Source organism: Notamacropus eugenii, chromosome 4, assembly GCF_028372415.1.
Source record: "Notamacropus eugenii isolate mMacEug1 chromosome 4, mMacEug1.pri_v2, whole genome shotgun sequence".
NCBI classification, from domain to species: Eukaryota; Metazoa; Chordata; class Mammalia; order Diprotodontia; family Macropodidae; genus Notamacropus; species Notamacropus eugenii.
The window spans coordinates 366,037,220-366,050,932 of NC_092875.1; the positions used below are offsets into that span (position 1 = coordinate 366,037,220).

At 38.0% G+C, this 13,713-nt stretch overlaps 1 protein-coding gene across 8 annotated transcripts in view; it reads left to right on the forward strand.

Annotated features, from left to right (window-relative positions):
• Positions 1-13,713, forward strand: part of TRIO (trio Rho guanine nucleotide exchange factor) — a 509,362-nt gene that overhangs the window by 344,042 nt on the left and 151,607 nt on the right. For all 8 annotated transcript variants that reach the window (XR_011966271.1, XM_072605443.1, XM_072605438.1 and 5 more), the window contains 6 exons: positions 1,718-1,837; positions 3,907-4,098; positions 4,621-4,770; positions 7,371-7,485; positions 9,298-9,413; positions 13,543-13,665. Coding sequence is in view for 7 of the 8 variants with exons in the window: in XM_072605443.1 (XP_072461544.1) it covers positions 1,718-1,837; positions 3,907-4,098; positions 4,621-4,770; positions 7,371-7,485; positions 9,298-9,413; positions 13,543-13,665 (816 nt within the window). In the remaining variant the exon portion in view is untranslated. The remainder of the gene's footprint in view (positions 1-1,717; positions 1,838-3,906; positions 4,099-4,620; positions 4,771-7,370; positions 7,486-9,297; positions 9,414-13,542; positions 13,666-13,713) is intronic.

A 13,713-nucleotide genomic window follows, 5' to 3' on the forward strand; every position in this document is an offset into this window, starting at 1 on the left:
GACGTATCATCTTTCAGGTTTTGTTTGATGATCAGTGGAATACCCAGGTAAACAAAAAATATCCTAGCATGCTAGAGGGGAGGATAGACTCTGTTTGAGATGTGTTCATAGATATCATGGAATGTTAGAGTAAGAAGAGATGTTAGAGATCATCTAATCCAATCCCTTCATCGCTTCACTTTACAGAGGTCCAGAGAGCTGAAGGGAGATTGGAGGCATTACAAGCAGGGCTTGAGGCCAGGCCTCCTGGTACTTCTTCCATCACACCCTGATGAGTTGTTTAAAATGTGTTTAAAAACCAGTATCCAAATTTAACAGTTGGTTCTCTTGAGCATGTATGAGCTGGTTCCAGCATACCCTTGATTATATCACATTGTTCCCCTAGGATGGAACCCCAAGTTACATACTTAATAAATCTGTTTCCTCTGTGTGGTATGTAGGCTACTGAAATGGATTACACTAATCCTAATTGAGGTGTCCTGGCTTGGTTTTTTGTTGTTTTTTGTTTTGTTTTGTTTTTTTAAGAGCAACTAATATAAGATTTTTTTTTCTTCTTAGGAGAAACTTCAAATCACTTTTTTTAACCTTGAATTTCTGGTCCAACTTCTTTAAAAAAACTTTTTTGCTGATATCTTTTGTTTTTTACACTGCCTAATTTCCCCTGTCCCAAAGGACCATCAAAATAGCAAAACATTTTTTAAAAATAAAAAGGATAAAAAAAAAAAATCAAAACTCTTCAATTCATCAGGAAAATAAGCAAAGCAAAACTGACAATGTATGCTATATTTTATACTCATAGACATTCCCCCCCCCCAAAAAAAACCCCAAACATGCCAAACCAAAAAACAAGCAAGCAACAAAGCCTCTGCAAAGAAGTGAGGGGGAGGTTTCTTCTCATACTTCTTTTTTTCTTTCATGATATTTTTGCAAAATTTCATTTTCTTTTCTTTCTCTTGTCCTTTTCACGTATATAATTGAATTGTTTTGTATGTTGTTTTCTTGGCTCTGTTGACTTTGTGAGTCTCCCCAAGCTTCTTTGTAGGCATCATGTTCGTCATGACTTACTGGTGCTATCACCTTTCGTTATATTCATTTGCCACAATTTTTGAAGCCGTAGATTTAAGTTCTCGTTTTGAGTCATGCAAGAGAAAGAGACTTCAGAGTCATGATAATTAAGTTGAATCTTCTACAGGTAATGAGGGAACAAGTTGAGTTGTTTTCTACTCCATGTACCGCTTTATGTGACTTTTTGCTATTGCAAAAATAAAGACTCAAATTTAACAGTAAATTATTTGAAATCATTTACATTTGGAATGTTGTTATTTGTCACAGATTCATTAAGGCTAAAAGGATATAGAAAATATTCCTTTATTACCAGATAAGCTTTTAATTTTAGATCTTAAAATCAATTTCAAATTAATTTAGTTGATGGTCTCTATAAATGACCTCTCCCATCACTTCCCACTTGCTGCTACCATAAAACCCCTCACAGAATGGTAGGTAAGAGTCATAGTGCTTTTGAGGAGACCTCAATGAAGGCTACAATGACGGTGCTTTTATAACAATAAGTATATCCATAACGTTGTGTCAAAAATAAACATTAGGACACAAAAACCAAGCAGCCCATGGGAAGTGTCTAGGGCTCTTTTAGGTAACAGCAATCCCCAGACTACATGTTAAGAATCAGCCCTCTAGATAATTGAATTTGCCATTTTAGGTGCTGGGTTGGATCCGCAATGGAGAATCCATGTTAAATGCTGGACTCATCACAGCCAGCTCATTGCAAGAGGCTGAACAACTACAGCGAGAACATGAGCAATTCCAGCATGCCATCGAAGTAAGAGTTCTTGGATGCCCTTTATTTGAATTAGCCAATGCCTTTTTGCCATTAATTAGCTAATTCCTAGTTAGTTTTGTTCTGCAAGATGATCATAATACCATGCCATAAATAATGTCAACTGAAAAAATATTTAACAGAAAGAAACCATAATGATTTTTTTTTAATTTCTGAAGATCTGTACCTAATCCAGCAGCCAGAAAAATAGGATCAGAGTAATGACCATGAGTTTGTCTGTTATTTACTTTATGGTGTCATGAGAGCACATGAATGAAATTAGAGGCCCTTGCCTTCCTGTGACCCCACATTATTTGGCATCTTTTACAAATCTTGTGATCTGTCACTGTTTATCAGTTAAACTTAATAGCATAAAGTAATATTGACATTTAAGTTTGCAGTCATTTGAATTTATACACTTTACCTATCTAGTTTTTAAAACATAGGTATAATCTCATTTGGGTGAAAATTTCTTTTCCAAACGCCATTTATCCCAGTTCATTGAAGTAATAACCAGTGAAAAAAACTGCAATAAAATGAGTAATGTGTATTATTGTCACATAAAATTAACTTTTACACTAACCAGCCAATGGAGCAATTTTTAAAAATTTTGGTTGGAATCTGTAATTTCACTGGCTGTTGGGAACTTACAGGGTGGAAACTCCTTCTGCAGATGTGGACCAACAGCACATCTGTAACTTGGTCTGCAAGAGTTGTCTAGGGAAGTGAAAGGGCAAAAATGACTTTCTTTGAGCTGAAGGCTTCTTGACCCCTGTTCCAAAGTTTTTCATGATTCTGTTTCTGGTTTAGAAGGGAAAAAAGAATCCTTTTCTCTTCCTGAAACAGGATCATGTGTTTCTCCTTTCTTTGCTGATGTGAGCTTCTTCCTGAAGCACTTTTTCATCTGTTGGTAATATCAAGTCTACTTTATCTTCACTGAGGAGAACACAGAATACATTTTTCCCATGAGGGAAGGAAATGCTCACAGTATTCCTGGGGAAAGGCACAGACTTGTGAACCTACTACACATTCAAATGAAATTTCCAAGAGAGTTTATTTCAGACTTCTTTTTCTCTATTCAAGCCCCAACCTATTCCTGACTCCCTAGTTTTTCTGCAGTTGACACCTTCCATTATAAATTCCCTCAACTTCTGTCCTTTATACCTCAGCCTTTATGTTTATTATCAGTCAGTCCCGCTGTTTTTTGGTGAGCCTGATGAAGTCACTAGAACACCTCTCATTGCTATGGGCAACAACAAAAGTTGCAGAGATGGTACCATTTTGTAAACTCCTCTCCAGGAACTCCTTCTGCTGACAGAATCACAGATCCACTTCCTGTGCTGCCCCTAGCCGTTGACAATCTTCCGTTGACATTTCAGACTTACTTAAAAGGATCAACAGATAGAAATTCTGAGACTTGGATTTGTTTTGTTTTTTTTTTTTATTTAGGATTTTAAGAAATAAATTTGGAGTGAAACCCCTAGAGACCACAATTTATCCTGGACTTCAAATTGAAGTTTCATATTTGTCCTTTTTTTTTTTTTTAAATAACATACAGTGTTTTCACTTAAAATAGTTAAAATTAAGATCTATACTTCAGTCGCTTTTCCCCCTCCCTACATATTACATCTTGTAGGCCACCATGGAAATAAGATTAAAGAATGAGCAAATTGGGACATGTCTATTTGAAAATTATTTGAAAATTGAAATTTGAAAATTATATCTATTTGAAATAATGCTTCTGTCTCCCAAACTCCTATCCTAGTTTTTCCTCAGGTGCCTAAAACACCAATTAGCTAAACCAAAGCTTAAGTATAGAAGCTCATTGCTTCTGAAAGTAATAGAACTTTCTACTGAACTTCCATCAGTTTCTTTAAAAATATTCTAATAACTATTGACCTTGTTGGGGATTTGCACCCAGGGAAAGAATTAGACTTTCATAATTACATTCATTTAGAAGATGGACAGCAACAAAGTAGTCAGAGCCTGTGCCAACTCTCTTCCTATACATGAGCAGTATCCTGTGTTGGAAAATGTTTTCATTCTTTTTTGTCCTTCTTTTTCATAACCAGAAGACACATCAGAGTGCCCTGCAGGTACAACAGAAGGCAGAGGCTATGCTCCAAGCCAACCACTATGACATGGACATGATCAGGGACTGTGCCGAGAAAGTAGCCTCTCATTGGCAGCAACTTATGCTGAAGATGGAGGATCGCCTCAAGCTAGTCAATGCCTCTGTTGCCTTCTATAAAACATCAGAACAGGTAGAAAAACTTTTTCTAGCTTGTGCATGCTTTTTTTGTTGTTTTTAGATTCATTTAATTAAAGATCCTTTTAATTAAACAATTTGCTCATTAGGAACTGGCTTTAAAAATACTGGTGCTTTAAGCAATTTCTTTTTAAAACACTGCCTGCCTAGCTATTAAGGGATGCTGAGAATGGCTGAGCAGAGATCTCTCTTACTCTTGTTGCAAACCTATAGCTAACATATAATAGTGACAAATGTGGACTATGTAGAGTTTGGCTAAAGCCAGTCTTGACTTTGCCTTTTATCCTCTACTACTTCTGATCAGCCTGTTCTCAAGGATGAGAAAAATGACTGCTGTCTTTTACGTGCTCTGCCTTTTATTTTTTTAACTCCTACAATGGTGTGCCAGTCTGGTGCTCTCCTCATAAAGATCAAGCTTTGATCACTCTTGCCAAACTGAAAACTATTGCTGATACATTTTTCAGTATCGTGTGACACTGCATGATGTTCTCAAGTCTTGTTCTCCGGTGTTTTACAGGTTTGTAGTGTCTTAGAGAGCCTGGAACAGGAATACAAGAGAGAAGAAGACTGGTGTGGGGGAGCCGACAAACTGGGTCCCAACTCTGAGACAGACCATGTAACCCCAATGATTAGCAAACACCTGGAACAAAAGGAAGCATTCCTGAAGGTATTTTTGGTTTTTTTTTTAATTTTATGTTTTTCTTGGCCTTGAATTTCTCACAATGCTTCCTTTGCCAGACTGTTGTGAGGAATGTGTTTTATAAATCATAGAGGACTTTATAGATGAGAGCTCCTGTTGTCTGTTCCACAAGTAAGTGCAGTCATTTGCAGTTCAGTTAAAAATCATGTTCCATCCTGCGGTACATGTCAGCATCCATCAAGAGAATCAGAATGGACCCTTTGTAAGGTATCCTAGTGAACAGAGAGCAGTGGATGAGTCTGTGAACTCCTCCTCCTCTATCAGTGGATAGAGTACTGGCTCTGGAGTAAGGAAGACCTGAGTTCAAATACAGCTTCAGACACTTAGTAGTCCTGTGAGCCTGGGCAAGTCACTTAAAGCTCTCTTTGCCTAGGAGGCAATTAGATGGTTCAATGAATAGAGCACCGGGCTAGAAGTCAGGAAGCCCTGAGTTTAAATCTGGCCTCAGATAGTAGCTGTGTGACCTTGGGCAATTCACTTAACCCTGTTTGCCTCAGTTTTCTCCTTTGGAAAGGAGCTGGAAAAACAAATGGCAAATCACTCCAGTATCTTTGCAAGAAAACCCCATAAGAGGTCACGAAGAGTTGGACATGACTGAACAACACCAACAAACTTGTGGTAGTATTAACATCAACACGTAATAAGTCAAAGAAGAAAAACCTTGAAATTTTCTTGTTTTCTATCATCCTTTAAAACTGTCCCCCCCCCCATTTGTTAATGATCTTTTCCCTCGTGACATCAAATGGCACTGAGTTACTTAGTTTGTTTCTCTTTTATGTTATTATTTATGCCATTTTGCATTGTAGTCATTTGTGTTTGTATCTCAGTCACACATTGGGCTGTTCAGTTTAAGGAGGGCAGATATTATATCTCACCAATGCCTAGACCAGTGTTCTGCACACAGTAGGCACTTAATGTTTGTTGAATTGAATTTCCTTGTATAATCAACCTTCAGTTCCTCATGAGTTTTCTGTCTGTGGTTGTAGCTTGTCTAAAAGTTATTAGGACCCCATGGTCCTCTTATTATTATAGTATGACACTTTTATCAAGTACCTACTATGTACAGATAATAGTGTTAACACTGGGGAAGATGTGATATTTAGACAGCAACGTGTTATTTCTTCCTAGATGGAGTCTATGGGTTACTAGTGGAGGGCGGGAGGGTGCATTATAAAGAAATGTGCAATATGAGATCTAAGGATTGTTATGAATGGGAATGAACAGGGGAAGACTGCATAGAGAGAAAGTAGTTTTTAATTTGTAATTTAAAGGATAAATAGGAAATAAGTCACCCAAAGCAGTTATTAAGCACATACTGTATGCAAAGCACTGTGCTAAATTCAGGGGATACAAGGAAATGTTAATCCAGTCTCTGTCTTCAAAGAGTTCACTATCTAAACAAGTACAGAGAGGAAGGGAGTGCATTCTGGTCCTAGAGAGCAGCCTGAGCACAACACAGAGGCTTCAACTGTCTTACAGTGTGTGCTTGTCCAGAATTAAGTTGCCCCAGAGTCCTGAGTCTCTAGGAGATTTTTCTCACATGACCACTGCTTCATTATTGAGGAGATGAGATTTAAGGGTTCCAGATTGGGAAGCAACAAAACTCTCAATCCACAGTTCTCCTGGAGGTTACTTTCCCAAATATCCTTTGCTCCCAGATTTAAGGAGCAGGGCCATTGGCTCCAGAGAAAAAAGGTAAAATCTTATGTAGCAAAATGCATTTAGCTTAAAATACCTTCCTCTCCTGAGTAAGTTTTGTTACAGATAAAAAGATAATGTTTAAAACTAGGAACTTCCCAGGCCGTAGTGCATGCATAAGTAACAAAATAGTCCTTTGGTTTTGAAGTGACTAGCCATTCAGCTTCTCTAGAAAATAATCCTCTTAGAAGAGAAGCTAGTACATGCATTAACAGGACTTAAACGTTTAGAAACGTTCTGCTTGAGAAATATAGAAGATATGGAGACGCGTGTTCTATACTGTGATATGATTCTGATTTTACTCTGGAGTAAGAGCAGCATAGGGGGTGTAGTAGTAAGAATTCTTAATGTGTGGGGTAAAGAAAAGCTCGATTCATATCCTCCCTTTGATTCTTGCCCTGTGGCCTGAGGAAAACCATTTTTATCTTATCACTTCCCAAGAAAACTCTCTGATGATTTCCTGGTCTGCATTTGAAGGGGAAATTTCTATACCAGAAATTCCCAATATCCAGGAAAATCACAGATCCCAAACAGAATTTTTAAAATTGCTTTGTTCGCTGGTTAGCAAAAAAGTCAATTTTATGTGACACCAATACAGATTCTTTATTCTACTGCAGTTTTGTTGTATTGACTCTTCCTTAAGTGGTGAACTCTGAGGTGTTTGGTGTTTATTTGGAAAAGAAATTTTCATTGAAATGAGGTTGCATCTGTGTGTTTTTTAAAACTAGTAGGTATGAATAGTATGTATAAATTGTGTAGGTGTATGCAAAGATTTATATAACAGTAAGACGATGTTGTCTTTGTATTCAGGTGGTGAGCTTATGAGGTTCTATAATGTACCAGTACTCAAAGGCCATCTTTTTTCATAGGCTTGCACCCTTGCTCGAAGGAATGCAGATGTTTTCTTGAAATATCTACACAGGAACAGTGTAAATATGCCAGGGATGGTGACCCACATCAAAGCTCCTGAACAACAAGTGAAAAGTGAGTACTCCTTCGAGCACCCCCTCATACATTAGCAGTACTGATTACAGCGACATGTGCCTAATCTACTCTTTGAAGACAAGCCACCACGAAGAACCCTAGAAAAGGGAGATGTGCATTGTTTTCTGAACCTCAGCAAGGGAAGACACTTAGTAAAATTACATTATGGTACCATACTGTGAGGAAGCTTTTTCAAATCATTTTCATTTCATCTTCAAATCTCATTTTAGTTAACAAGCATGTGTTAAGTAAGCACCTATCATGTGCAGAGTCTTGTCTTGGATACTAAAAGACATACAAAATTTTAAATGAGACGTGGACCCTACAAGGCATTGAGCTATTCTTTCATGCTTAGGAATTAAATTACAATTTTGTTTGTCTTAGAAAAGTATCACCTTTCTAAGCTTATTATAACCCCTATTTGTTGCATAGAAAGCAGATAACATATTATGCACAAAATAAATTCGTTAGAATTGATGAGATGTGGCAGAGTGAAGACAGATGCAATAAAAATAACTGAGCATAGGAAGAATATGAGCTTTGAACTAGGCCTACTTTAAAGAAAGTACCTGTCTTCATGGTACATAAAAAATAGCTCTCAAGTTGATATACAGATCAAACTGCTATAAAGTAGGAGTATGAGAAGGGCACACTAGTAATGCCTTAACTAGCCTTTTAAAAATTAGATAGGAAGATAAACCAGAAAATATCCAAAGAAATTATTATATATCTACCTTTTTGAATATTTTAATATATTTAATAGCTAAATATGAGAATCAAGGTAGTATAATTAAATGAGAGCTAACCCTAAACCCAGGAAGACCAGGGTTCAACCCCTTGTTTTAATACATAACATCTATGTGATGGACATGAGGACAAATCCCTATCTCCACGGAAAAGCCCATAGTTTTGCCTTTCTTTGTATCCTCATCACTTAGCATAGTATCTGGTGCATAGAAAGGGCTTAAAAAATGCTTGTCAATTTACTTTTCAGTGCTTTGGGCAACTCTATAGATGACAACTTTGAGATAAAGAAGTGATCTGCATTGGCAAAGGGAGTTTCCTTGCCTGGGAGTTCCCTACAATAAGGAAATCTCAGATCCTATCCCTAATGAGTCCTTGATAGCTAAACAATTTGTTTTTCCCAAGTTTTAGTCATGAAGTGTAATTAAACAGTCTGTTACAAGTATAATCACATTTTCAGGTCCCACCCATCATTTTAATTTGAATTTCATTAATTGGACCAATTTCATTTGAAGTCCTCGTCTTCTTGACCTGAAAGAGTATAGTCATCATTAAGTCTGGATTATCATGACTGCATCATATATAAAATAACAGATTGGGAGTAATGAGGCTCACTATACTTTCTGAGAGCACAGGAGAAAGAAATAGTGGAATTTTTTATTTCTCCATCTGTTGGTAGACTTTGCATGTCTTCAAGTTAAAATTAAAAAGATTTTATAATTCATGCTTATCAAAGCATGTTGTAAAGGCAGCTAGATGCTACAAAGTAGCATTGGTCCTGGAGTCAGAAAGAATTGAGTTCAAATCTGCCCCCAAACAAGCTATGCGATCCTGGGCAAGATTCCATGTACTCAACTGTAAAATGGGCATAATAGTAGCACTCAAAGAATTTTTGGGATGATTAAATGAGAAACTATTTGCAAAGCATTTAGGAGAGTTCCTAGCACTAAGTAGGTGTTTGGTAAATGCATGTTCTCTTCCTTCTTCCCCCTTGAAGACAATAAATTATTTTCTTCCTCTTATTTAAAATGTAAATACTGACAGTTGACTTGTGTGTTACCCTTTCAGATATTTTGAATGAACTCTTCCAACGGGAGAACAGGGTATTGCACTACTGGACCATGAGAAAGAGACGATTAGACCAGTGCCAGCAGTATGTGGTTTTTGAAAGAAGTGCCAAACAGGTCAGACATGATCCCTTAATGCATATTAACTCTGTACACTTAGGGCTTCTCATATCCCTTCATCTTCCACATACACTCTTCCCTTCAAAGTAGATTTTAAAAATTAATGAACACTTTATCAGAATCACAGCTTAGCAAACTGGATTCAGGAGCCATGAATTTTTGAGTTGTAGTTCAGACTCTATCATTTGTGTACCCTGACCTTCAGCCAAAAAAGTCACTCATATTCACTCAGTCTTATTTTTGTGGTTTGGGAATAAACAGATATGCAAGTTTGTGATTGGTATAATTAGTGAATGGTTTACAGTAAATATTATGTACTTCAGTGAATCCATACTCTCATTAATGTGGGTAACTCTCTCTTATTGCTGTCCACGACAGCCTGTCCCTACACTCTCATCCACATTCTACCATTAGTCGACTATTGAGGATCTCCCCAACATACTACAGACCTTCTTCTAGATCAAGGGTTCTTAACCTGGAGTCCACAGACCCCCCTGAGCAGTCCATGGATAGAACTCAAATCTTCCTGACTCCAGTTTGACACTGGATCTACTGTATCACCTAGCTGCTCTGCTATAAATGCTTTATGGCTTGCAGAGCCATATTATTATTTCACAAATATTATTTCACTGTATCCTTACAACAATGAATAGATGTGGAACTTGAACAGAAAAAAAAATTGTCATTATTTTCATTAACCTGTAACTGAAATTTAGCATCTCCATCCATATGGATGTAAGCAACAAACTTTATTCTGAAAAGGGATTCATAGATTTCACCAGATGGCAAGAGGGGTCCATGACACAAAGAAGAACCCAGCTCCTCCACATTCAGACTGTCCAATCTTTATCTTTTACTCTTGCTCTGTGACTGACCTTTTTCCATGGATACATTTCTTACATTGATGTGTCATGTTTTCAAGCCAGACCTTTGTTCTTAAGATAAAGTGAACTGAAAACTCTCAGAATGGTTTCCAGATAGCAGTTTCTAGTTATCACAGGAGATCTTAAACAGTTAAATAGTATTTAAATAGCTGAGAAGTAGCCTGGCATAAGAGAGAGAGTGCAGCCTTTTGTGACTCCAGGCCCAGTGCTATGTTGTAGCATCTAACTGTCTTGTCTCCTTGGAGACAGAAAGACGGGTTCAGATTCTAACTCTGCCGCTCACTCGCTCCGTGACCCTGGATAGTTCATTTACCCTCCACTTGCTCTGGGCAGCTCTTTTATGATGATAATGATAATGATAGCTTTTATAAAATACTTTGTTGTTTTTGTTCAGTCCCTTTCAATCTTGTTTGACTCTTTGTGACCCCTTTTTAGGGGTTTTCTTGTGCAAAGATACTGGAGTTGTTTGCCATTTACTTTTCCAGCTCATTTTACAGAAGAGGAAACTGAGACAAACACGGTTTAAGTGATTTGGCCAGGGTCACACAGCTAGTAAGTGTCTCAGGTCAAATTTGAGCTGAAGTCTTCCTGACTCCAGGTTGACAGTCTATTTACTATATCACCTAGCTGCCCTGCTATTAAGTGCTTTATGGCTTGTAGACTATTACAAATATTATTTCACTGTATCCTTATAACAACCTTGAGAGGTAGGTGCAATTATTGCCATTTTATAGATAAAGAACCTGAAGTGGAAAAATTAATGGACTTGCTTAGAGTCACACAACTAAATAAGTGAGGCTGTTTTTGAGGTCAAGTCTTTGGGATTCTGTGTCTAGTGCTCTCTCCACTCTGTTATCTAATTGCCTCAAGACTTTAAATTGCAGAGACAGTTCAACCAATATTGGTTGTGGGAGTTTCCTCATTGGAAGTCTCATATACCATTGAAATCCAAGGTCTAGGCCCTATTCTGCGGTGGTTTGTGGGGAAATTTTACTACAGCCTCTTTTGTTGTTGGTGTTGTTTTACTTTGTTTTGGTTTTTGAACTACTCTTACAAGAGGAAGTGTAGCATAGTGGCTAGAGTACTAGGCCTGTACTCAAGTACTGTGACCCTAGGCAAGTTACTTAACCTTCATGTGCCTCCTTAGGATAGTTATTAAGTCACAGACAGGTCATGATGACCTATGCTGGTAGAGGAGGCCAGAAGTCAACTAGTAAGAGTGATAGACAGGACTTGAACCCAAGACTTCCTCTCCCTGAGGCCTTCCTCCGCTCTTATCTGTTATACTACTCTGCCTCACTGTCTATTTAAGTCTTATTTACAGATTCAAGATTTCTTGTGATAACTAAAAAGTGCTGTTGAAATTTACACCCTGATGGAGTTGTAGCCCTTTCCCCTTACCTTAGGTTTCAGCTTTGTAGTCAATTCTTCAGTCACTTTTTTGAGAGCTCAGCTGACATCAAACATATTTGCATCTTTTATTGTTAGCATAAGTAACCACAGACTAGAGAAAGAAAAAAAAATATTAAATGCCTGTTGTGCACCAAGCACTATGCTAAGCTCCAGAGATACAAATGAGAAAAAAAAACCAGTCCCTGCTCCCAGGGTGCTTACAGCCTAACAGGGAAAGACAACTGAAAAAGGAAGCTGAAATCATAAAGGTGACAACTCCAGGCAGGTGAGAAAGGAGGAGCTGTTTGGAGCTGAGCTTCCCCTTCAGTGGAGGTTTAGGAGCTCGTGGCTCTACCCCCCACTCAGAGAGACAGAGGGTAGGGATGAGGTGGCTTACCAAGGCTGATGGGATCATGCAGGATAGAGCCAAATAATGAATTTCCTGGGACATGGTAGAGACCTCAGAAAAGTCCCAAAGTAGGGTGACTAGGTAAAAAATGACCACCCTAGACTGCTCTTTATTCAGATCCTTAACAAGGAGAACACTCAGCTGGCATACATTTTTTTTTTTAAACTACATCATTTTGATGATATGGTGTGGAACATTCAGTGTGATTCATGGTTAACACTACAGTATAATCTCAGGAATGTAGTCTATATTGATAACTGATGGCACAAGATTGGCCCAAGAGCTGAGTTTCATTTTAAAGCTGTCTTTTTAGAGCCTTAATGGCAGTTAACCAAAGGCCATCAGTATTAATGGGAGTTAGCTTACAGAGAAGTGATCTCTGAACCTTTATTGACATTGGCTGGCTTGATTCTTTTCACATAATGTCAATGTCAACATAGTCAATAATAATATTTATCCATGTTAGATCATGATTAAATGATACTCCCCCCTGCCCTGCTAAATCTTAATTCGGTAATACTGCCATGTCTGCTGTATTTTGATCATATTTCCTTCAACTGAAACTTGACAAACTATGAGTTATCTAAGAATAGCTAGCCTTTATACGCATGTTTGCAAAGTGTTTTGCCAGCATTTTCTCCTTGTACCCTCATACCAACATCAGGAGCTAGGTATGGTTTTTACAGATGAGGAAGCGGAGGCAGACAGTATAAATGACTTGCTTAAGTTCATAAGGCTTGTAAGTGTCTGAGATCTGGTTTAAATTCAGGTCTTCCTGATTCCAAATCCACTGCTATATCAGCTGTGCCACCTAGCTGCCCCTTTGTTCTGCCAGGTGTTTTAGTAAGTAATAGGCTTATTCCGAAAGCATGTACCATCCTTTCTATGTCTCCTCCCCAACTCCATGAGAACAGAGAAAATGATTGCACATTTAGGCAAGTCCTTTTTTTTTTTTTAACCCCCTCTTCATGCTGCACAGTATGGGATGTAAAAATCATTAGTTTTATATTAGAAGGCTGGAAGGAGGCACCTGCTTTCTATTTCAGCTTAATACATCTCAGTGAGAGCCCAAAGCTTTGATAAGATTTTCACATTGAATGTGTAGAATTCTCATTGTGTAGAGAAACTAGTGCCGCCTGACAGCCGTACTTCTCTTTGCTCCCTATCTGGCAGAAGGATATTAACGGTAGTCTTCCTTTGTTGTACCCTCAAGGTTGTGGCTATGAGGGTTTGAAGCTGTTGTCACACAAGCCATGTAGTCATAATTTCATTGGGACTTTTTCTGATAATTTGGCCGTTGCTTCAGGTACACTGGGGGCTGTTTCCTAGTAAGTACCAGACTGATTTTCACGTTAGTGCAAAGAGTCATTCTAGCTTCCATGGCAAAACTTTTCCACCTGATTTTTTTTAAACTCTTTCCTCTTGTATTCTTCTGTGGTAGGCTCTGGAATGGATCCATGATAATGGAGAGTTTTATTTGTCTACACACACGTCGACTGGTTCCAGTATACAACACACTCAAGAACTGTTGAAAGAACATGAGGAATTTCAGATTACTGCAAAGGTAAATTAACGTTAATAATACATCTGGGTCTGGTTGCTTCCTAATCCT